Source organism: Crinia signifera, chromosome 2 (genome assembly GCF_055691185.1).
Source record: "Crinia signifera chromosome 2, ASM5569118v1, whole genome shotgun sequence".
Classification (NCBI taxonomy): domain Eukaryota; kingdom Metazoa; phylum Chordata; class Amphibia; order Anura; family Myobatrachidae; genus Crinia; species Crinia signifera.
The window spans coordinates 314405198-314424861 of NC_139218.1; the positions used below are offsets into that span (position 1 = coordinate 314405198).

At 43.9% G+C, this 19664-nt stretch overlaps 1 protein-coding gene across 1 annotated transcript in view; it reads right to left on the reverse strand.

The window, feature by feature from the left end:
• HTR2A (5-hydroxytryptamine receptor 2A) overlaps window positions 1-19664 on the reverse strand; it is a 76034-nt gene that overhangs the window by 37376 nt on the left and 18994 nt on the right. Inside the window, exon 3 of the mRNA XM_083168995.1 lies at window positions 13294-13494. Within this exon, the coding sequence (XP_083025121.1) occupies window positions 13294-13494 (201 nt within the window). The remainder of the gene's footprint in view (window positions 1-13293; window positions 13495-19664) is intronic.

Here is a 19664-nt window from a genome sequence, read left to right on the forward strand (position 1 = left end):
GCCCCCACCGGCTGTGGCGTCAGCAACAAACCCCCCCTGCCGTAGCGGCAGCAACCCCCGCGCCGCCCTGAGGGCATCGCATCGCGGTGTGCGGCATATGTTGTAATGGGCATCAAGTCGTGAGGCATATGTATAATGAGCATCACGGTGTGTGGCATATGTATAATGGGCATCACGGTGTGAGGCATATGTATAATGAGCATCACGGTGTGAGGCATATGTATAATGAGCATCATGGTGTGAGGCATATGTATAATGGGCATCACGGTGTGAGGCATATGTATAATGAGCATCACAGTGTGTGGCATATGTATAATGGCATCACGGTGTGCGGTATATGTATAATGGGCATCACTGCGTGAGGCATATGTATAATGAGCATCACGGTGTTTGGCATATGTATAATGGGCATCACAATGTGTGGTATATGTATAATGGGCATCACGGTGTGCGGCATATGTATAATGGGGCATCACGGTGTGTGGCATTTGAATAATGGCATCACGGTGTGCGGTATATGTATAATGGCATCATGGTGTGCGGAATATGTATAATGGCATCATGGTGTGCGGTATATGTATAATGGACATCACGGTGTGTGGCATATGTATAATGGGCATCACGGTGTGTGGCATATGTATAATGGACATCACGGTGTGTGGCATATGTATAACGGGCATCACGGTGTGCGGCATATGTATAATGGGAATCACGGTGTTTGGCATATGTATAATGGGAATCACGGTGTGTGGCATATGTATAATGGGCATCACGGTGTGTGGCATATGTATAATGGGCATCACGGTGTGTGGCATATGTATAATGGGCATCACGGTGTGTGGCATATGTATAATGGGCATCACGGTGTGTGGCATATGTATAATGGGCATCACTGTCTCCCCTCCTTGCATCCTCCACCACTTTGTGACTCCCCTCCCTGCATCCCCTGCCACTCTGCATTCCCCCTCCTACCCTGCATCCTGTGCCACCATGCCCCCCTCACACTCTGCGTCCTGTGCCACCCTGCGTAAGTCCTCACTCCCTTCGTTCTCAGCCACTCTGCATCTCCCCTCCCAGCATTCTACGCCAGCCTCCATCCCCCCGTCCCTCCCTGCATCCTCTTCCACCCTGCCACCCCCCCTGTCTCTATCTCCCCAGCCCCACAGGCTGCAGAATAAACGCTGTACGCATACGCCTATTCTGCAGCCTGAGGGGCTGGGGACATAGCCCGCAGCTCGTTGAAATAGGCCACACCCCCATATTGAGAGGCCACGCCCCCTAAAAAAAATCGGGCGCCATTAGGGCTGCTTCAAGATATTTCCCGGGCTGGTTTTAATTCCCAATCCGCCCCTGGCAAAGGACATTATTCTAGTTCACTCTTAGAGGCAAATTCCTTCTCAGGTGGACAAAACCATGTGCACTGCAGGTGGGCAGATGTAACAAGTGCAGATAGAATTAGATTTGGGTGAGTTATTTTGTTTCTGTGCAGGGTAAATACTGGATGCTTACTTTTTTTACACTGCAATATAGATCTCACTTTGAAGAAAAACCCACCAAAATCGAATTCTCTCTGCACATGTTATATCTACCCCACCTGCAGTGCACATGGTTTTATCCATTTGAAAAGGAATTTGCCTCTAAGAGTGAACTAGAATAAGGCCCACAGTGCGAGAAGCCCCCACTGTAGAATCCTTTAAAAATAGGCTAAAGACGTACCTATTTACTCAAGCATTTACTGATATCTACTGTTAAAAGCTTGTTTTATATTTAGAGCTGTAAAGACAATGGTGAAGCACTTTGAGTCCTATTGGGAGAAAAGTGCTATATAAATATCATTATTATTATTATTATTATTATTATTATTATTATTTTGAGAACAAATTTGTGATCAGATCTGAATAAGGGCCTATGTCACATTACAATGGAGGCCTGGCTTTACAGATGCACATTACCTATCTTTACAGGTAATTGTGGAATCCTCTTTTTCTACCGTATGCTAATGTTGCTTTCCGTAGGAGCGATGAGATGATCTGGCTGCTTTAAGCCATAAGCAGCTCCACCTACTGCTTGTGTTTTCACAGCTGCATCTGCTATCATTAGTAATGTGTCTGTTCCTATAATGCCCCACATTTTGGATAGATATTCATTTAACAGGTAATGATAGTTACCAGTACAGACACATTCCTTACTGCAATAGTGATAAATAGGAGCAATTTGAGGTGCACTTTTATGTATATACTGTATTTTTATCTGTTATTTTTTTTGTTGCTATTTACACTACTATTTCGGATTTATAATAAATGTTTTATTACCTGTCAATCCAATGTTACCAAAATATATATAGAGAGCTGCTACTCTTTCAAGTGTTTAGCACCATACTAGGTGCAAGAAACTGGATTCCCTCTGTCTGCATGACTGAGAATAGCAGGGAACTCAAGTTAAATAGGAAAAAACGAATTGTCCACTAGGGACTATCAGGCGCTGACTTGGGCTAGATCCCAGCTGCTGTGTGGGGTGGGGTAGTCAGGCCCACTAAAAGGAAAGAATAAACAAATCTGGTGACACTGCACTGCGCTGCTCTGAGGAGGAATAAATTCTATTCACCACCATGGGATAAAAACATATATCTGTAGATCCTCACTCACTGGAAGCTTGTATTGGGCAAGGAGTATCCTGTAGTGGAGTAGTAATTACAGCACAGGAAAGAGCTTTTGACCCATGGTTGGGGCTCAAGAAGTCCTGACTCAATTGTGCAGGTCTGGTCCGGTGCTGGAAAATAACTTAGATGTTCCAGTAATAACGTGGTTATCTAAGAGAAGCTGGTTAGTATCAAATGCTGGTAAACCTGACACGTTTCGGCAGTTCAAAGGACTTTGATAAAGCCAGTTGAACTGGCGAAACGCTTCAGGTTTACCAGGTTCCCAGGGGGAAAAGGCAGGCGGAACTGAGAGAGGCATTTGTGGACGTCTGACCGACCGTCTGACATCATGGCACAAGCTGCTGTCTGCCACCATCGAGCACAGGGCAGCGTGGACTGGAATCTGGATGTACGGCAGCAACACCTGTTTGAGACACGTGACTCCCTGCAGGGCCGGCGCTAGCCACTCAGCAGCTCCTGCAGTGCAGGGAGGCGCCGAGCTGAAGAGGCGCCGAGCTGCAGTGACTGCCACTCTATGCAGGGAGGTGGTGTACACAGGACTGAGCACAACGTTTTCCACATATGACAACATGTGACCTGCTAATTCCGAGCCCCACCCAGTTCCAACGGCTGCCAGTTTCCGCTCCGGCATCATAGAAGCTTGTGGTTTACCAAATCGCTGGGCCTTCAATCTGATACCAGGCTGGTCCATATCGGTTCCTTGGTTCCAGAGATATTGCGGATAAACCGATTTTTTTTTTCATTTCTGAAATGTAATTTCATGGCTGTTCATATTGTTTGAGTGCAGGTTTCTCTGGAACCAAACGGCCCAGTTTCACGGTGCCAAAATCATTTGAAGCCCACTCAAAAGTTCTTCAATATGATACTGGTCTCATGTAAATGGGTCAGTTGGTTCCAAAGATATAGCTGGTTGGTTAAAGGAGGGTGGTTTTCTCTCCCTCTCACACCAGAAAATGAAAGGACTATGCTGGTGTTTGGCATAATACGTAATGGACATTATGGTGTGTGGCTTAACATGCAATGGGCATTATGGTGTACATTTTTAATGCGCACCTTTCGCACGCAATGTACCTATTTGTGTGGCAAAATGTGAATTTTGCATTAATCTGTGTGAAATAATGTGAATTTTGACTCAATACCTGTGCCATAGTGTGAATTTTGGCTCATTCCATGTGGCATAATGTGTAAGAGGCAAGTACAGTATAAGGGGGTTACTATTGTGCTGCATGATTTATATACAGTAAGGGGTATATGGTGTGGTAAATTTAGGAGACCACATAAAAGGTGCTGAAATGTCTACCAAGTTTTGGCTTTCAGTATTTTTTTTATGACTGGACTGCCGCTTCACCCTGCAAGTATCTTAGGACATCGGCATCCTGTGGGTGCACCTTTTGGAGGGCACCCGCCAATATATTTCCTTGCATTTTTCCAGGCATATATAATTAGTTGAAAGTATTTACACAAATAGAGACACACCCATGAGCAGACCACCCAACCAGAACACTGGTCACGCCCCCCAAATTATTAGGTGCTGAGCACAACCCCTATTATTGTGCATAATAGACCCTTGATAATTTTCAGCTCCAGGCCCATTAAGACCTTAATCTGGCACTGACTCTACCAGTGTTCACTGTAGTGGTGGGGCAATCACCAATTGTCAAAGGGCACCATAATGACTAGTTACAACACTGGTGCTGTGTAATGTGAATAAGATTATGCAACCGTGTGGTGTCATTTGGAATGGGGTACTATTGTGTGGCCATGCGCTGTCCTTTTGTGAAATATGGGTGCAAATTTATCGTTTGCAGGAGGGCGCAGAACACCCTAGCACCGGCCCTGACTCCCTGACTGACTGCAGTGTGACCTCCCCTCTCGACTGGTTGGCTGTGGCTGCTGCAGCCTGCACTGCAGAGTGCAGAGGAGGACTCAGCACATGAGGTACATTTACAGTATTACACCCACTGGGTGTAAAAGATCCCTAGCACGAGAAGAAGCAGTCTGGTAACATGGTTTAAATAAATTAGCTACTGCCAATCATTTCTGGCTGAGTGACACTGTCACCCAGCCAGGAATGATTGCCATTAGTTAATTTATTTATTTAAACCACGGTACCAGACTGCTTCTTCTTGTGCTAGGGATCTCTTGCATTGTTAGGCAGACACTAGCCCTGCTTATGGGAATTGTAGTTCTGCAGTGGGATAAAAAAATGTCAAATTCTATAGCATGACTGTGGTCCCCTAAAGTGTTATTCAGGAGGACCCGCATGTGTATTAAGGATATATCCATGATGAACCAGGAATGATTACCCTAAGTACTGTAGATGCACAAAGGCACAATGTTTAATGGGCATGCATTAGGATGAGTGCCACCAATGTGTAATGGGCATAACGGATTGTGTAACCTTATATATAATGGGCATTACGGTATGTGTCATAATGTGTAATGGGCATAATGGATTGTCATATTCTGTAATGGGCATTACAGTGTGTGGCCTTATGTGTAATGGGTATTACGGAGCTTGCTAAAATGTATAATGGGCTTTACGGTGTGTAGTATACTCTCGACAAATCACCAGCAGCTCTGAGGCATGCTTCTACTCCTGTCACAATATCACGTCAGAATGATTTCTGAGAGGATCTGACAGGGGGCGGGAATGACAGGGAGCGGGAACGGGAAAATCGCATCGCATGCTACTATAACGTAATGCGATGCGATTTCACTACGTTCGTAAGGAAACTGGGTGCCCTGCTAGGAAACAAGTACCTAATTTTCCTATGACCTATGTTAGGCTCACTGGTCTGTAATTTTCCAGGTCTTCCTTTTCCCTTTTTTTTATATTGGTACTAGTTCTGCTAATCTTCAGTCCCTAGGTACCAAACTTGACGAGAAGGATTTATTGAATATGGAGTACAAGGGGTTCGCTAACTTCTCCCTTATTTCCATCAGAACCCCCTGCTGAAATCTATCTGCTCTGCGCCAAATCTAAGGATTTTCAGTTTATGAATTGATTTATTACATCGAATGCCTTTATAAAATCTTGTATTAAATGTTTTTGTATGACCAGTTAGCAGCAATTACACCTTGCCTTGAATCTTGTCTTTTAACAGGAATTCTTTGTCTGAATTGATTTCATTAACTTCCTTACTGTTAATAGGAGACAGAGGGGCTGATTATTAGTTAGGAACAAACCAAAAAAGTAACTTTGTATCGGGACAAACCAATATGAGGGGTGCAATTCCATGTTTTTTATGCATGCAGGGTAAATGTTAGCTGTACTGTAGAGCACCAACACAGCTTTATTTTTTACACTGAAATCAGATTAACCTTTGGACATGCCCTATCAAGTCAATGGGCCTGAGTGAGAACTGATCGCTGGGATGCAAATCTTCGGAGCCATAGGCAAAACCCGCACCTGTGCATCGCTGCGAATATAATCGCGCAAAGCGGGAGAAATTCATTCGCAATCACCCACCATCCAATTAATTCCCCTCATGTGCAGCCGCCGAGTAAGTCTAGACTTGCTCTGCGCTTTGAAGGCTGTGGGGAGATTGGGGCTGCAGCTGATGTCAGTGTTCCTTCCTCCCAATGGCTGGGAGCCGCCGGCATTTTCTGGAGCACTCCTGAACATTCGCACCTGTCAATCAAATTCAGAGTGGCCATCGCTGGCTTCATTGGCATAGATGGCTCATGTATGTGCACTATGACCCGTGTGTATGCAGGGCTGTAAATTTGCAGCGCTAAGTTTAGATCTGAATAAGCCCCTATTTGCCTCACCTGCAGTGCAACATGGTTTTAGCCAGGGGCATTGTAATTTGCACTTTTTCTGTTTCTGCTTCTTACTTACCAGCTGGCCTGTGAACTTAAGGTGGCCTTGGGAAAAAATATGAAGGTGGCTGCATGTTGGCATGATCAAATAAAAAACAGGTTGGGCCAACCCCTTAGTAGGCAAGATTACAATACATTTTATCCAACAGCGCCGAAGAGAAAAATAAATTGCATTACCTCTGCTGACTGCTAGCCAAAACGTACACAATTCTGCTGACATACAGTACAGTGAGCATTTACTGATCACTGTACAAATCAGAGAGCATCCTAAAGACCTTCATAACATATAGAGAACATTCCATCCCAGACCAATATTGTACCAGTATAGAAACCATCCCAGTAGCAACCTACACTGTGCGCCTCACTCAGATGCCTGCATGCATGGTTTCTCCATTGGGAGGTTGCACTACATATTCATCTCTTCATGTGTGGCAGGCATTGCTGGCCTTGGTCCTCGGGATGCAGCAGGAGTGCAGGTTTTTGTGGTATCCAGCCTTCAGCACATATTGTTAATTTAAAATAACTGAGGTATTGATTGGGTCACCTGTCCTCGGGTATGGGCCGCTGGTGAGCTTTGGGGACTGAGTCTGGAAATGACTGATACAGGCATATATATAATAATATTGCACAAGTGTGCCATTTTTCCCTTATAGCCTTAGATCCTTGTATGGCTTATCTAAGAGATGGAAATACATGGACCTGACTGTATTAGGACCCTACTGTAAGCTTTAGGATGCTGCAACCACCTGATTTTCTGTCATAGTTTTTAGGCATGACTTACGTGCCAAATACGGTACTTTCATGAGTGGCATAACCTAGTACCGAGGACGCTCTCTGAACTGCTTTATGTTCTGCCCATCCCTAGTGACTTCTATAACATCCAAAGAACATCCCAGTGGAAGGTATACCATACAGACAGCATCATATGCACTGCCATATTATGCTGGCACCATCTGAGTGACAGCCATATAATACAGAGAACATCCTATTGTCCACCATACCATACAGAAAGCATTCTGGTGACATTGAGTATCCTAGGCATAGTATGTGTAGTGTTCTTGTGTGGGTCCAGATGGTCTATGAGTACAATACTGTAGGCATTACATTTGTTGGTCAGTATAAGAATTATTTAAACTCAGCTTCATCTGCCAATGATCTGCATGCTGTATGAATCTGAAAAGCCACAGCATATTCCTAGACTGCAATACTAACAGATTTTGACCCTTTATCTTTTAAATATGTGACTGTACAAAGTGAATGTGAAACATGTATTCTTACATGTCACTAAGTGCGTGCACTGACAGGCAGGCTCCCAGATGAATCCAGACAGCCTGTGTAGCCGCAGCCTCGCACAGCATTTGTACACATCAAGTTTCATTTACAGTTTGATGTGTTTTGCTGTCAAAATCCATTCAGAAAAATTCTGTTGCACAAACTGCAGTCTTCTGTATTTATGTTTAGTTGCACCTATTAAGACACTTTCTACTCAGCAGTATTGCTGTGTCTGGCACACAAATGTATATACGTACACCCAAATACTAGTGTATTGTATACACAAAAGAATAGTGGTTTAACAGTGCTGCTGATAAATGTGAGAGTGGCATTTTCCTTTTCTAATGTAATTAAACACAAACACCCCCACATCATAGTTACCTTCCCTCCTGAATTCTGCAGGAGACTCCCTGAAATAGCAGCAATCTCCCTCTCTCCCTCATTAGTCTAGCAATCTCCCTCATTTCACCTAGCCCACATTATATAGCTGTTACATTTTTGGGAAAAAAGGAATGAGAGATAGATACATTTACATTACAGTATAGTAGCTCTTACTAACTGCTTGGGTTTCATCTACATTTGGATATTTCTTTTGGTACTTGTTTCCTAGCACGGCCACAATCTTAAGTAATTGTGTCCCTTACTTAAGGGACACGATTACCCCCGATGGACCCGATTTCTTTTGAAATCAGGTCCATTTTGCCGGCTAGGAGACAATATCGGGGGCATCGCGTCGGTCGGGACCATTAACATTGGTCCCGACGCGACCGACGCGATGCCCCCGATATTTCCATAGGCTTCAATGTTAAAAAATATTTTAACATTGAAATCTTGTCGGGAAAGGTAAAATATCGGGGGCATCGCGTCGGTCGGGACCATTAACATTGGTCCCGACGCGATGCGACGCGATGCACCCGATTTTTGCATAGGCTTCAATGTTAAAATATTTTTTAACATTGAAATGCTGTAAAAATGTGAAAAAATGTGAAATGGGCCAATATGACCCATTTCACATTATAGATGTCCCCGTCGTCACCCCACGATAGACGCCAACCCGAAGCGTGGCGAGCGCAGCGAGCCCGCGAGGGGCGGCGGTACGCGTCCTCCGACCTTTTCATGCCCTACTATCCACGTCGGCGTGGAGTGAGAATAGAATAGTGTGGCGAGCGCAGCGAGCCACCGAGCCCGAAGCGTGGCGAGCGCAGCGAGCCCCGCGAGGGGACGCGGATACCTTCACAGTTATACGCGTCCCCTTGCGGGCTTCACAGGTGTCCGTGGCGACGCGGACACCTGTGAAGCCCGCGAAGGGACGCGTTTACCTGTGAAGGTATCCGCGTCCCCTCGCGGGGCACGCTGCGCTCGCCACGCTTCGGGCTCGGTGGCTCGCTGCGCTCGCCACACTATTCTATTCTCACTCCACGCCGACATGGATAGTAGGGCATGAAAAGGTCGGAGGACGCGTACCGCCGCCCCTCGCGGGCTCGCTGCGCTCGCCACGCTTCGGGTTGGCGTCTATCGTGGGCTGGGGTTAACGCGCTTAAATTTGGGGGGGTTGGGAATTTTTTTCATTGAATCCAATGTAAAATTGGGTCCCAGGGACCCAATTTACATTGGATTCAATGAAAAAAATCGGGTCAAAAATCGGTCGGTCGCGTCGATCGCATCGCATGCGACCAAATCGCATGCGATGCGATCGACCCGATTTTTCCGACACGACCACCCCGATCTGAATCGGTGTGGCCGTGCTAGGAAACAAGTACCTTTCTTTTTAAAAGATTCCTCTCCGATGTAGCAGTACACACCCACGCTTCTAGTTGTTTTTTTCTCAATCTCTCCATATATGGAACTAGACACGCCCTATGGGTGGAGCATGACACGCCCCCTCAATGGGGCGCTGTGAAAAATTCTACTACCGACTACAATCTCCCTGAAACTAGTTTTGAAAAGTAGGCAAGTATGCCCCACATCAATCATTTATCACTTTATAAATGCAGTGTTTTTTTTGTTTTTTTTTGCAGTATCCATGGAAAATATAATAGAAAAGATGCTGAATGTTTGCATGATAAAATAATACACAAATAATATGCACATGCAGGGGTGTTCCGAGTACCTAGAAACCTCCCCCCCCCCCCCCCCCCCCCTGCTGATCCAATAAATTTTTACCCACTACAACCTTTCCTTATTCTGCCACTACTGGATATAAAATTGTCATCATCATTAATCCAATTGAAATAATAAAAATAGTAATATTTATATATATAATTATTAATTGACAATGTATCAGTGGCCCTTTATTACCAGCATGCAATCTTCCTATTTTAACAAAACTGTTCACCTTTCAAACTTGACACATCTTAACACTCCCAGATTGAACCATTTCTTTGAAAAAAAAAGTGTCTGATACAAAGCACATCTTCCAACTTACAGTATGATACAGCACCATTTCTGCAGTACGTCCTTCTCTCACACACAACAAGCTCTCTATACTGTTCCAATCATTGCTGCCAACACTGACCGCTACCTCACCAGTGTGACTCCCAGATCCAGCAGTTGATACCATGTGCTTCCCATCCCCCTGAGCCTTAGCTCCTGGCACCCACCCACCTGTATGTGGGGCAGATTTATTAAGCCAGGTGAAGTGGTGAAGTGATAAAGTGGCACCAGCCAATCATCTAACTTTCAAGTTACAGGCCTGGTTTGAAAAATGAATGACTTCTGTGTTATCCCCTTCCACAATTCACCAGGCTTAATCAATCTGTCCCCTTATCCTTTATGACCAAGTAGCAGATAAAAAAAAAATATTATGCAACCCTTTTTTGGTTATAGTCCTTAAATGGGCAGCAAATTGACATCTCTATATCCAGAACATTAAACTTCCTGGTGGCTCATTTAATATTCCTCTCTGCTGGAGCCACAACCTCAGTATCACATTATGCCCAATGAAAACAGAAAATGAATGAAATAATTGGACAGCTGCTCCAATATACTAGTGGTCAAGGGTTCTCTCAGATCTCTTTTTTTTTAGCGAAATGCTTTGTAACATATGCAGAGAGAGTTAGATTAGGATAAAATCTAAATTGCAGTGTCGATATAAAGCTAACACTTGTGGGGCTACAGTTACATACATACTATTTATTTTATTAACCATTTCTTATATAGCGCAGCATATTCCATTGCGCGTTACAATAGGAGACAGTGATACAACAAACTGGGTATTTACAGACAAAGGTATGAGGGCATGCAAAAGCAGACAGAATTTACACTGCACAGAAAAAATAATACATTAGCATAACCATTTCTCAGAGTACTCTGGTTTCTTTCCACAGTAAAACTATACTGGTAACCAGGGCTTAAAGTGGGCATGCAGAGGTGGGGGAACTCATTTCTCTATGCCACCTAAGTACCACCCCCCACCCCCCTGGCCCTACCCCCATTAGGCAGAGAAAGGGCCAGTGGTAGGATTTTTGGCATCCTAAAACTAAAATACTGTCCTGTGAGAATAACTATGCAGGGCAAATGTGGAGGTTAAAATGTTCCACCTCACCATTCGAGGGGGTGGAACTCAGTTCCACCTCGTTCCCCCTCACTTTAACCTCTGCTGGTATGTGGTAAGTTAAGTGGCTCCCGCAGAGCCGGCCCTAGCCTAAATGAGGCCCTAGGCAAGATTTTGGCTGGTGCCCCCTAGCACCGCCACTAGTTCCGCCTCTGACCCTGCTCCCCTTTCCCAGCACCATCAACCTAGCAGTCATCATTTTGGTGCTCCTACCTGCAATATTTTAAATAGAAACAGTGCACACATTCGGTGCGCAGCCCAAACAGGGGTGTGTTCTTGCTGAGAAGGGGCATCACCACACAATTCTACCCCCAATTCAAATTATGCCACAAAGTAGTGCAACTTTATTCACATTATATCATGCAATGGTGTCCCTTATTCACGTTACATCACACAGTAGTACCACTTTACCTTATATACATTACTCACATTATACCCTTAGAAAAAAATCCTGAGAAAATATTGTATTTTAAGCACCTCCATGACCACACTGCAACCCAGCACAAAGCAGTGTGTGCTGGGCAGAGGAGAAGAGCTGCAGTTGCTGCTGTCACTTAAGGGGAGGGGGCCACTGGGCCCCCACTAGGCCCTTCCATCAGACTTTGGCCTGGGTAATTTGTACCCCCTACCCCTTTCTCTCGGCACCCCTGATAATACCACACAGTAATGCCCCTTACACATGATACACATTATTAATGTCCTTATAACCATAATGCCCCTTACACATTATGCCATCCTTTATTAATGCCCTTCATACACAACATGACACACATAATGCCCCTTACACATATGTTGCACATTATTAATGCCCTTATACACATGACACACATAATTCCTGTTACACATATGTTGCACATTATTAATGCATTTATACATGACACACATAATGCCCCTTACACATATGCCGAACACTATCGCACAACCAACCCACCCGCAGACAGCACTCGCACAGCCGCTAACACTGTGACCTCTGCCTCTGCTTGCATACAGATGTTTCCTCATACATCTTGACTCAATAGGCCATGCAGCTCCTGGCCAGTTCTGCTAACGTTGGGTGCCTTTTTTGCTGAAAATTAGTCTTATTTGCATTGTTATGACCACAAGGAGCTTCCGATGATTAAAATGATATGTGGCATGAATATATTCTGTGTGCGACTGTGTGTGTATCTGCATATGTTACAGTGATTTCCATGAATACACTATTTCATATGCAGATACAGCCTCACTTACACACATAATATAGGCACGCTGCATATCATTTTAATCAGCAGAAGCTGCTGATGCCCCTAGGCATTCCAAATGCCCTAAGCAATTGCCTAGTTTGCCTATGCCTAAGGCCAGCTCTGGGCTCCCGCCAAAATTAACCATTTTGTGTAAATGTGTGTCTACATTGGGTAAACTGGACAGGCCAAGTAGTTCTTATCTGTTGTCACATCATATGTAACCCACTCAAATCTAAATCTCTCTGCACATGTTACATCTGCCCCATCTGCAGTGCAGCATGGGTCGCTCAGTTGTGTTTCCTCTTTTTTACTTTACTTACAATCAAACATGAATCAAGCCCATAGTGACAAGCTATGCTGGAGGTTTTTGTGTACTGTAATGCATTTTTCTGACAATTGCTTTTTATTATATTAAGTATTAGGTAACTTTGAAGGTTTTATTCCTTTGAAGAAACACAGTTCTGTGCCAGAATCAGAAATCTATGCTTCAATGTCTGAATGTACCGGTTTTCTCCATAAATGTCAAGATTAAATGAACGCAATTACTAATGAATAATTGCTTTAACATTAGAAATAGAATGGGATCATTATTTTACAGCTTTGCTCTGTACACAATAAGCCAGAAATATCACGGATTAATAAAAAGAGCAGCTATAGAAATAGCAATCTGTCAGGTCTCCGAAATCTGTAAGGAAGCTGTGATACTGTCACCGTTTGTCTTTATAATTAGACACCTATGCTTGAAATATTACTGCACTTACCTACAGATATAGTCCACACAGCAATTATTTTGGTGAAAGCCTTGGTTCTCGAGTTGAAGCGACTGTGATGGATGGGGTTTCGAATTGCAATATACCGATCAAGAGAAATTGCACACAGGTGCATGATAGAAGCAGTGGAGAACAGTACATCCAAAAATATCCAGACAGGACACAGTTTCCTGTGTAACGGCCATTCATAATCTAGGAAACAAAAACAATATTTAGAAGCGATTATAAGGCCTTTTCGCTTAAAATAGTTATTTTTTATATTAAAGGCAGAATTGCATGGAAAGAAAATAGTAAAACCAACTGCACATTGTAAATGGACAAATAACTGTGAATGCAACTGGAGTTTATAAAGAACGCTGGGTCTGCCAGGATGTGTCTAAAGGAGGCCATACACACGTAGATTTATCTTCAGATCTGGCTGGTTGGAACAAAAACCTGGTTATGGATGAGAGCAAATGACAGTTGACCATTTGCTTGAAAATGCTGGAAAACTGGCAAACTGTCACTCATCCATAACCATGTTTTTGTTACAACCAGACAGATCTGAAGATAAATCTTACTAGTGTATGGGCACCTTAGAGGTGTGAACACACATACAGATTTTTCTGTCTGATCTATCTGGTGGGAACAAAAACCTGGAAATGTATGCGAGCATATGACAATCATATATGCTTTGATAAATTTGTTATATCAGAATGATCACTGTCTGTGTTCAAGCGTTTGGGAACAATTTTTTTGATTGTCATTTGCTCCCATACATTTCCAGGTTTTTGTTCCCACCATATAGATCAGACAGAAAAATCTGTACGTGTGTACGCACCTTAAGGATGTCTTTATAGAAACTTAAGACACCGCAATGTGTACCATATATCACCTTTCATTTATACTCTGCTGGCTATTAACCCTTTCATTGCCAACATCTCTGTAAGAGATATTCAAAATATCCGCAAAAAATGCCAGTGTCGCTCACATTTGTTATATAAATTGAAATAAAAAATGTCATATAATAAAGGGGTTATATTTCCTATAAACATTACAGGTCACTATGATCAATAAAATGTTTGCTTGGCAATTTTCACACCTATTTTGACAACTTCAATCGGCACTCAAAGGGTTAAATAACTGTAATGTACAAACTGGGGGAAGAGTGACATACAATATATACACAATATATATTGTACAGAAACATTTGAAGACTGTCTAGGTAGACATTGGAAAGGTTGACCACCATTGGTCGACAGTGAAAAGATTCAACATGCATTAGATCGACATGGTCAAAGCATCAACACAAGCATAAGGTGGACATGAAAAAGGTTGGCATGGAAAAGGGTTGACGTGAGGTTTTAATGCTTTTTGTGTCTATGTTGGCATAGGTCGATATGGACACCATATAAATGTACCATGTCCCCTTGCATAGGTTGGTGTGCTCGCCAAGCTTCGTGCGCCGTGCCTGCTCCATGTTAACTTTTTTTATGTTCACATTTTGCTTTTGTTAACCTTTTTACCATGTTGACTTAATGGAGATCTTTTGACTCTCTATCTAGACACTGTTGACCTAAAGACCACATCCTCTAAATATATATAAATACTATACAATTATGCAACAGAGGGGGTCGATCCTATTGGGTGCAGATGATTTGCATAGGGTTGCAAGCAATTTCAATCAAATTGCGCCCATCGAAGAGTGCGAGATTGTCTTCATTTGGGTGCCGTTTCCAGCATTTTAATGGCACCCAAATGGCACCCAAATGGCATCTCGCACCCTTTAGCACTAATAGGACCAAACCCATAGTCTATCAGTAAGGTACAGTGTAATAATGCTGAGCTGCTGAGCTGTCACTTTATTTCATGCCGGGAACTCGCTATACTGTAGATAGGCTGGCACTAGGAATAGCAACTGCACATTCGCAATTACAATCGTTGTTTGACACATGGTTTTGTATGGTATTGTCCATACAGTATGATGGACTGGTGTGGCTGGGTTGGTCTGTCGTGGCACACTATTACATTCTATTTAACACTTCTCTCTTACTAATAAAGTCACTAACACCATTATTTTAATATTTAATTCCATTCATCACTTTTGTATCACTTTTGTATCATTTTGTATCACTTTGTACATAGCTCTGGCTTCTTAACACTAACAGCTATTAACACTTTAGTTTTTCTCACTGGTGTGCTGCAATGGGTTTTCTGGCTTACTGTATGCTTATCATTTTTGGGGTTCCACACCCTTCACCTACAAATTGCAATAGGGACCCCCAATACTCAAAGAAGCCTTGTATTTGCAAATATATGTAACTAAGATCTCTTGCACATTATTCATACCACCCCTCTCATGTGAAAGAAACAACTGACATCTATGATTACTTCCATTCTGCAGAACTGGTGGTGCTTGATATATTCCTAATTTTGTTGCTTAAGCCATTATGTGTTTATCAGAGCTTACAAACAAAGGGAGAGCCTAACAGAACTTGCTTTCAGTACTGCAGAGAGAGACAAAGCTGCTCAGTTATTCCCTTTTCACATGGTGCAAATAACCTGGGTGGGTCCGAGCCTGGTTGTTGCTGGGTCGACCCGGGTCTCTGTGCGGTGTGAAAGCTTCATTTGGGAAAACCTGTGTCCAGCAACCTGGCATTCCAACCCAAGTTAAAAGAAGGGTTTTACCCGGGTCAGACTTGGGCTTCTGGGCAGTGTAAATGGGTAATGGGTCGAGCACTGCTTCTAACCCACCCCCCGATGACGTGCCGCCGCTCTACCCTACGTGATGCCTGCAACCAGGCTTATTGCTGGGTTGCTGAAGGAAGCTTCACTTCGTAAATGCCGGGTCCCTCCCTGGACGGGACCGTGTCCATATCCCGGGTGCAACCTGGCATTCGCGATACGAAAGGGGTATCATTGTGATACAAAATTAAGAAAAGACCATTGCAAATCCCAAAACTAGCTAGGCTCACCTGGAGCTTCTCTCATGTCCTACATTTGGCACAGGTTTCTAGATTACAGGTTCTCAAACTCAGTCCTTGGGATAACACACGCAGTCACGGGTCTCCAGGCCGGCGGAGCGCCCTCCGTCTAAGAGCCACTACAGTGTATTAACCAGCATCCTGCATTAAGCTGGTTAATAATAAGAATATGGAACCACTAATATATATATTTAATGGTTTTGATACAATGTTGGGCCAACAAATCTAGATTATTTCTATAGGCGTCATACTGTATTCCAGCCTGTCTGAACACAGCTCTACTCACCAATATGGCAGTAAAAGTATATCACCATTTTTCTGTTTTTTTCTGGAGAAGGAAGAGCCACCACTAGGGAACAGGAGTATCGGGTACTGTGGGGAGACCGCACATACAAGCCAAAGACTGCCTAAATCCTTCCTAGAGCAAAGTAGCATGATCATTCATATGACCCTTACTGTATATTACTAAACAAGGGCAATAGAACAGACGGGCAACGAAGAGTTCCTATAGCTGTCATAGTAGTATTACCATTAAATATAAGGGTTTCAGACGTCACATAAAGCGGCTTATCCTCAGTGGGGACAAGATTAGTAAACAGAAGGGGCTGCTAGCTGCGGCGAGGGGTACTTAAGCATGAAGCATACACCAAAGCATTCCAACATTGTTCTGCTGCAGGGACAGTGGCTACGATAATGAATAGGTGAGATGTTAGAAAAAGCACTGAAGCTATTGGTTGCAATAAAAATTGTTTTTAGTTTTCTGTTTAAAGTTGTAGTATAAATATGTACTGAGTGAGAAGTGTGTGAAATTATTCATTGCGAAAAACCATTCACACATCATAAATCTTTGTGTCATTACTGTCATTTATTCTGTAATCAGTATCAGTCAGCACTTTCTGTTCTCCAATTATTCATTTTCTCAATGATCAATGGCCAAGTCTCCCGGTCATTAGGTCTACAACAACTAGGTCGACAAGCATTGGGTCGACAAGCATTGGGTCGACATGCAGCAAGGTCGACATGGGTCAAGGTCGACATGGGTCTAGGTCGACATGACACTAGGTCGACACAAGCATTAGGTCGACATGGGCTAGGTTGACAGTCAAAAGGTCGAAATGGGGTTTTTCACTATATTTTGAGCCGACATGTGCCGACAGGCGGTATTTCATGCCCTACCTTCCACTAGAGCGTGGTGGGCTGAATAAAATAGTGTGCCAAGCGTATCGAGGCACCGTGTCTGAAGCATCGCAAGCGAAGCAAGCGATGCAAGGTGATGCGGGGCACTTCAAACTGTGTCCATGTTGACATTTGGGTAAAAAAACAGTGAAAAACCGCATGTCTACCTTTTGACTGTCAACCTAGCCCATGTCGACCTAATGCTTGTATCGACCTAATGTCATGTCGACCTAGACCCATGTTGACCTAGACCCATGTCGACCTTAACCCATGTTGACCTTGCTGCATGTTGACCTAGTGGTGTCGACCCAATGCTTGTCGACCTAGTTGTTGTAGACCAAACGATCCACACCCAAGATATCAGATTCCTCTGTGTTTGGCAATATTTGCACACCATAATGGGGATTGGACTCAAGTCCAAGCGAAGCAAGCGATGCAAGGTGATGCAGTGCACTTCAAACTGTGTCCATGTTGACATTTGGGTAAAAAAACAGTGAAAAACCGCATGTCTACCTTTTGACTGTCGACCTAGCCCATGTCGACCTAATGCTTGTATCGACCTAATGTCATGTCGACCTAGACCCATGTTGACCTAGACCCATGTCGACCTTGACCCATGTCGACCTTAACCCATGTCGACCTTGCTGCATGTTGACCTAGTGGTGTTGACCCAATGCTTGTCGACCTAGTTGTTGTAGACCAAACGATCCACACCCAAGTCTCCCATACCTGAAATTTTGGGACCTGAAATAATTTTGATATCAGATTCCTCTGTGTTTGGCAATATTTGCACACCATAATGGGGATTGGACTAAAGTCTAAATACAGAAGACATTTATGTGTTATATACATCTTATAAACGTAGCCTGAAGGACATTTTTTACAATGGTAACAACTGTGTGCATGATGAAGTAAAGAAGTTTGTACCTATGTCCAACTAAAAAAACGCTACTTGTGTATTTGCAGGGCGCCCACTAAGCTATTTGCTTAGTGGGCTAATCTGCATAGTGAAATTGCATCGCATGGCACGTTTTCGCATATGATTTTGCATGCTTTGTAATTTAGCACAACACCGGCAGTATACACATCTATGCAATGCAATGGGATTTAGCAGACCCCCACTATCCACGTCAACCCGAAGTGTGGCGAGCAAAGCGAGTCCCACGAGGGGACGCGTAACGCGTCTTCCCGACCTTTTCATACCCCCACTATCCACGTTGGCGTGGAGTTAAGTTTATAAAATGCGGCGAGCGCAACGAGCCACCATGCCCGAAGCGTGGCAAGCGGACACGGAACACATGTAAAGTTATCCGCGTCTGCTTGCCACGCTTCAGGCATGGTGGCTCGTTGCGCTCGCCACACTTTATAAAAAGTCAACTCCACGCCGACGTGGATAGTGGGGGGATGAAAAGGTCGGGAGGGCGCGTAACGTGTCCCCTCGGTGGGCTCGCTGCGCTCGCCATGCTTCAGGGGTGACTTGGATAGTGGGGGTGTGATAAATCCCATTGCATCGCATAGACATGTATAGTGGGGGTGTTGTGCTAAATCGCATGGCACGCCAAATCGCATGCGATGTGATGCGATTTTGCATGCGATGTGATGTGATTTTGCATGCGATGTGATGCGATTTTGCATGCGATGTGATTTTGCATGCGATGTGATGTGATCCGCGCCCGGGGTGCAGTGAATAAATTAACTAGTGAGATCACATCGCATCACACGGCACGAAAACGTGCCATGCGATGCGATTTCACTACGTACTTTTGCAAATTGGGCGCCCTGCAAATACACAAGTACCAAAAAAACTTGGATTTCAGAATATTTCAAATAGAAGATTTCAGATACTGAAAAAATCGACGGTAATTATAGACTACAACAAATATGTCTACTATTTCTCATGCTGGTTTATTTCTTAATTTGGTGTGGGCATTTCCAAACATTGGCAAGTTTCTGTTCAGTGGATGGAGAAACCTGAAGCAGAGGGGAAAAAAGAGCATCAGATTCTGCTTTATGCAATGGGCAGCTCCCTATGTTGCAGGAACAATATCCCTGAGTGAGGCCCTGATTCACTAAGGCTCGCTAAGCAGCGAAGATTCACTGCTTAGCGAGCATTCTAACGCCGCCCGCCCCTCCTGCCAGTATTTAATCTGCACAGAAACAAAATAACTCACCCAGATGTAACTCTCATCTGCCCCACCTGCAGAATCAGGCCCATAGATCGCA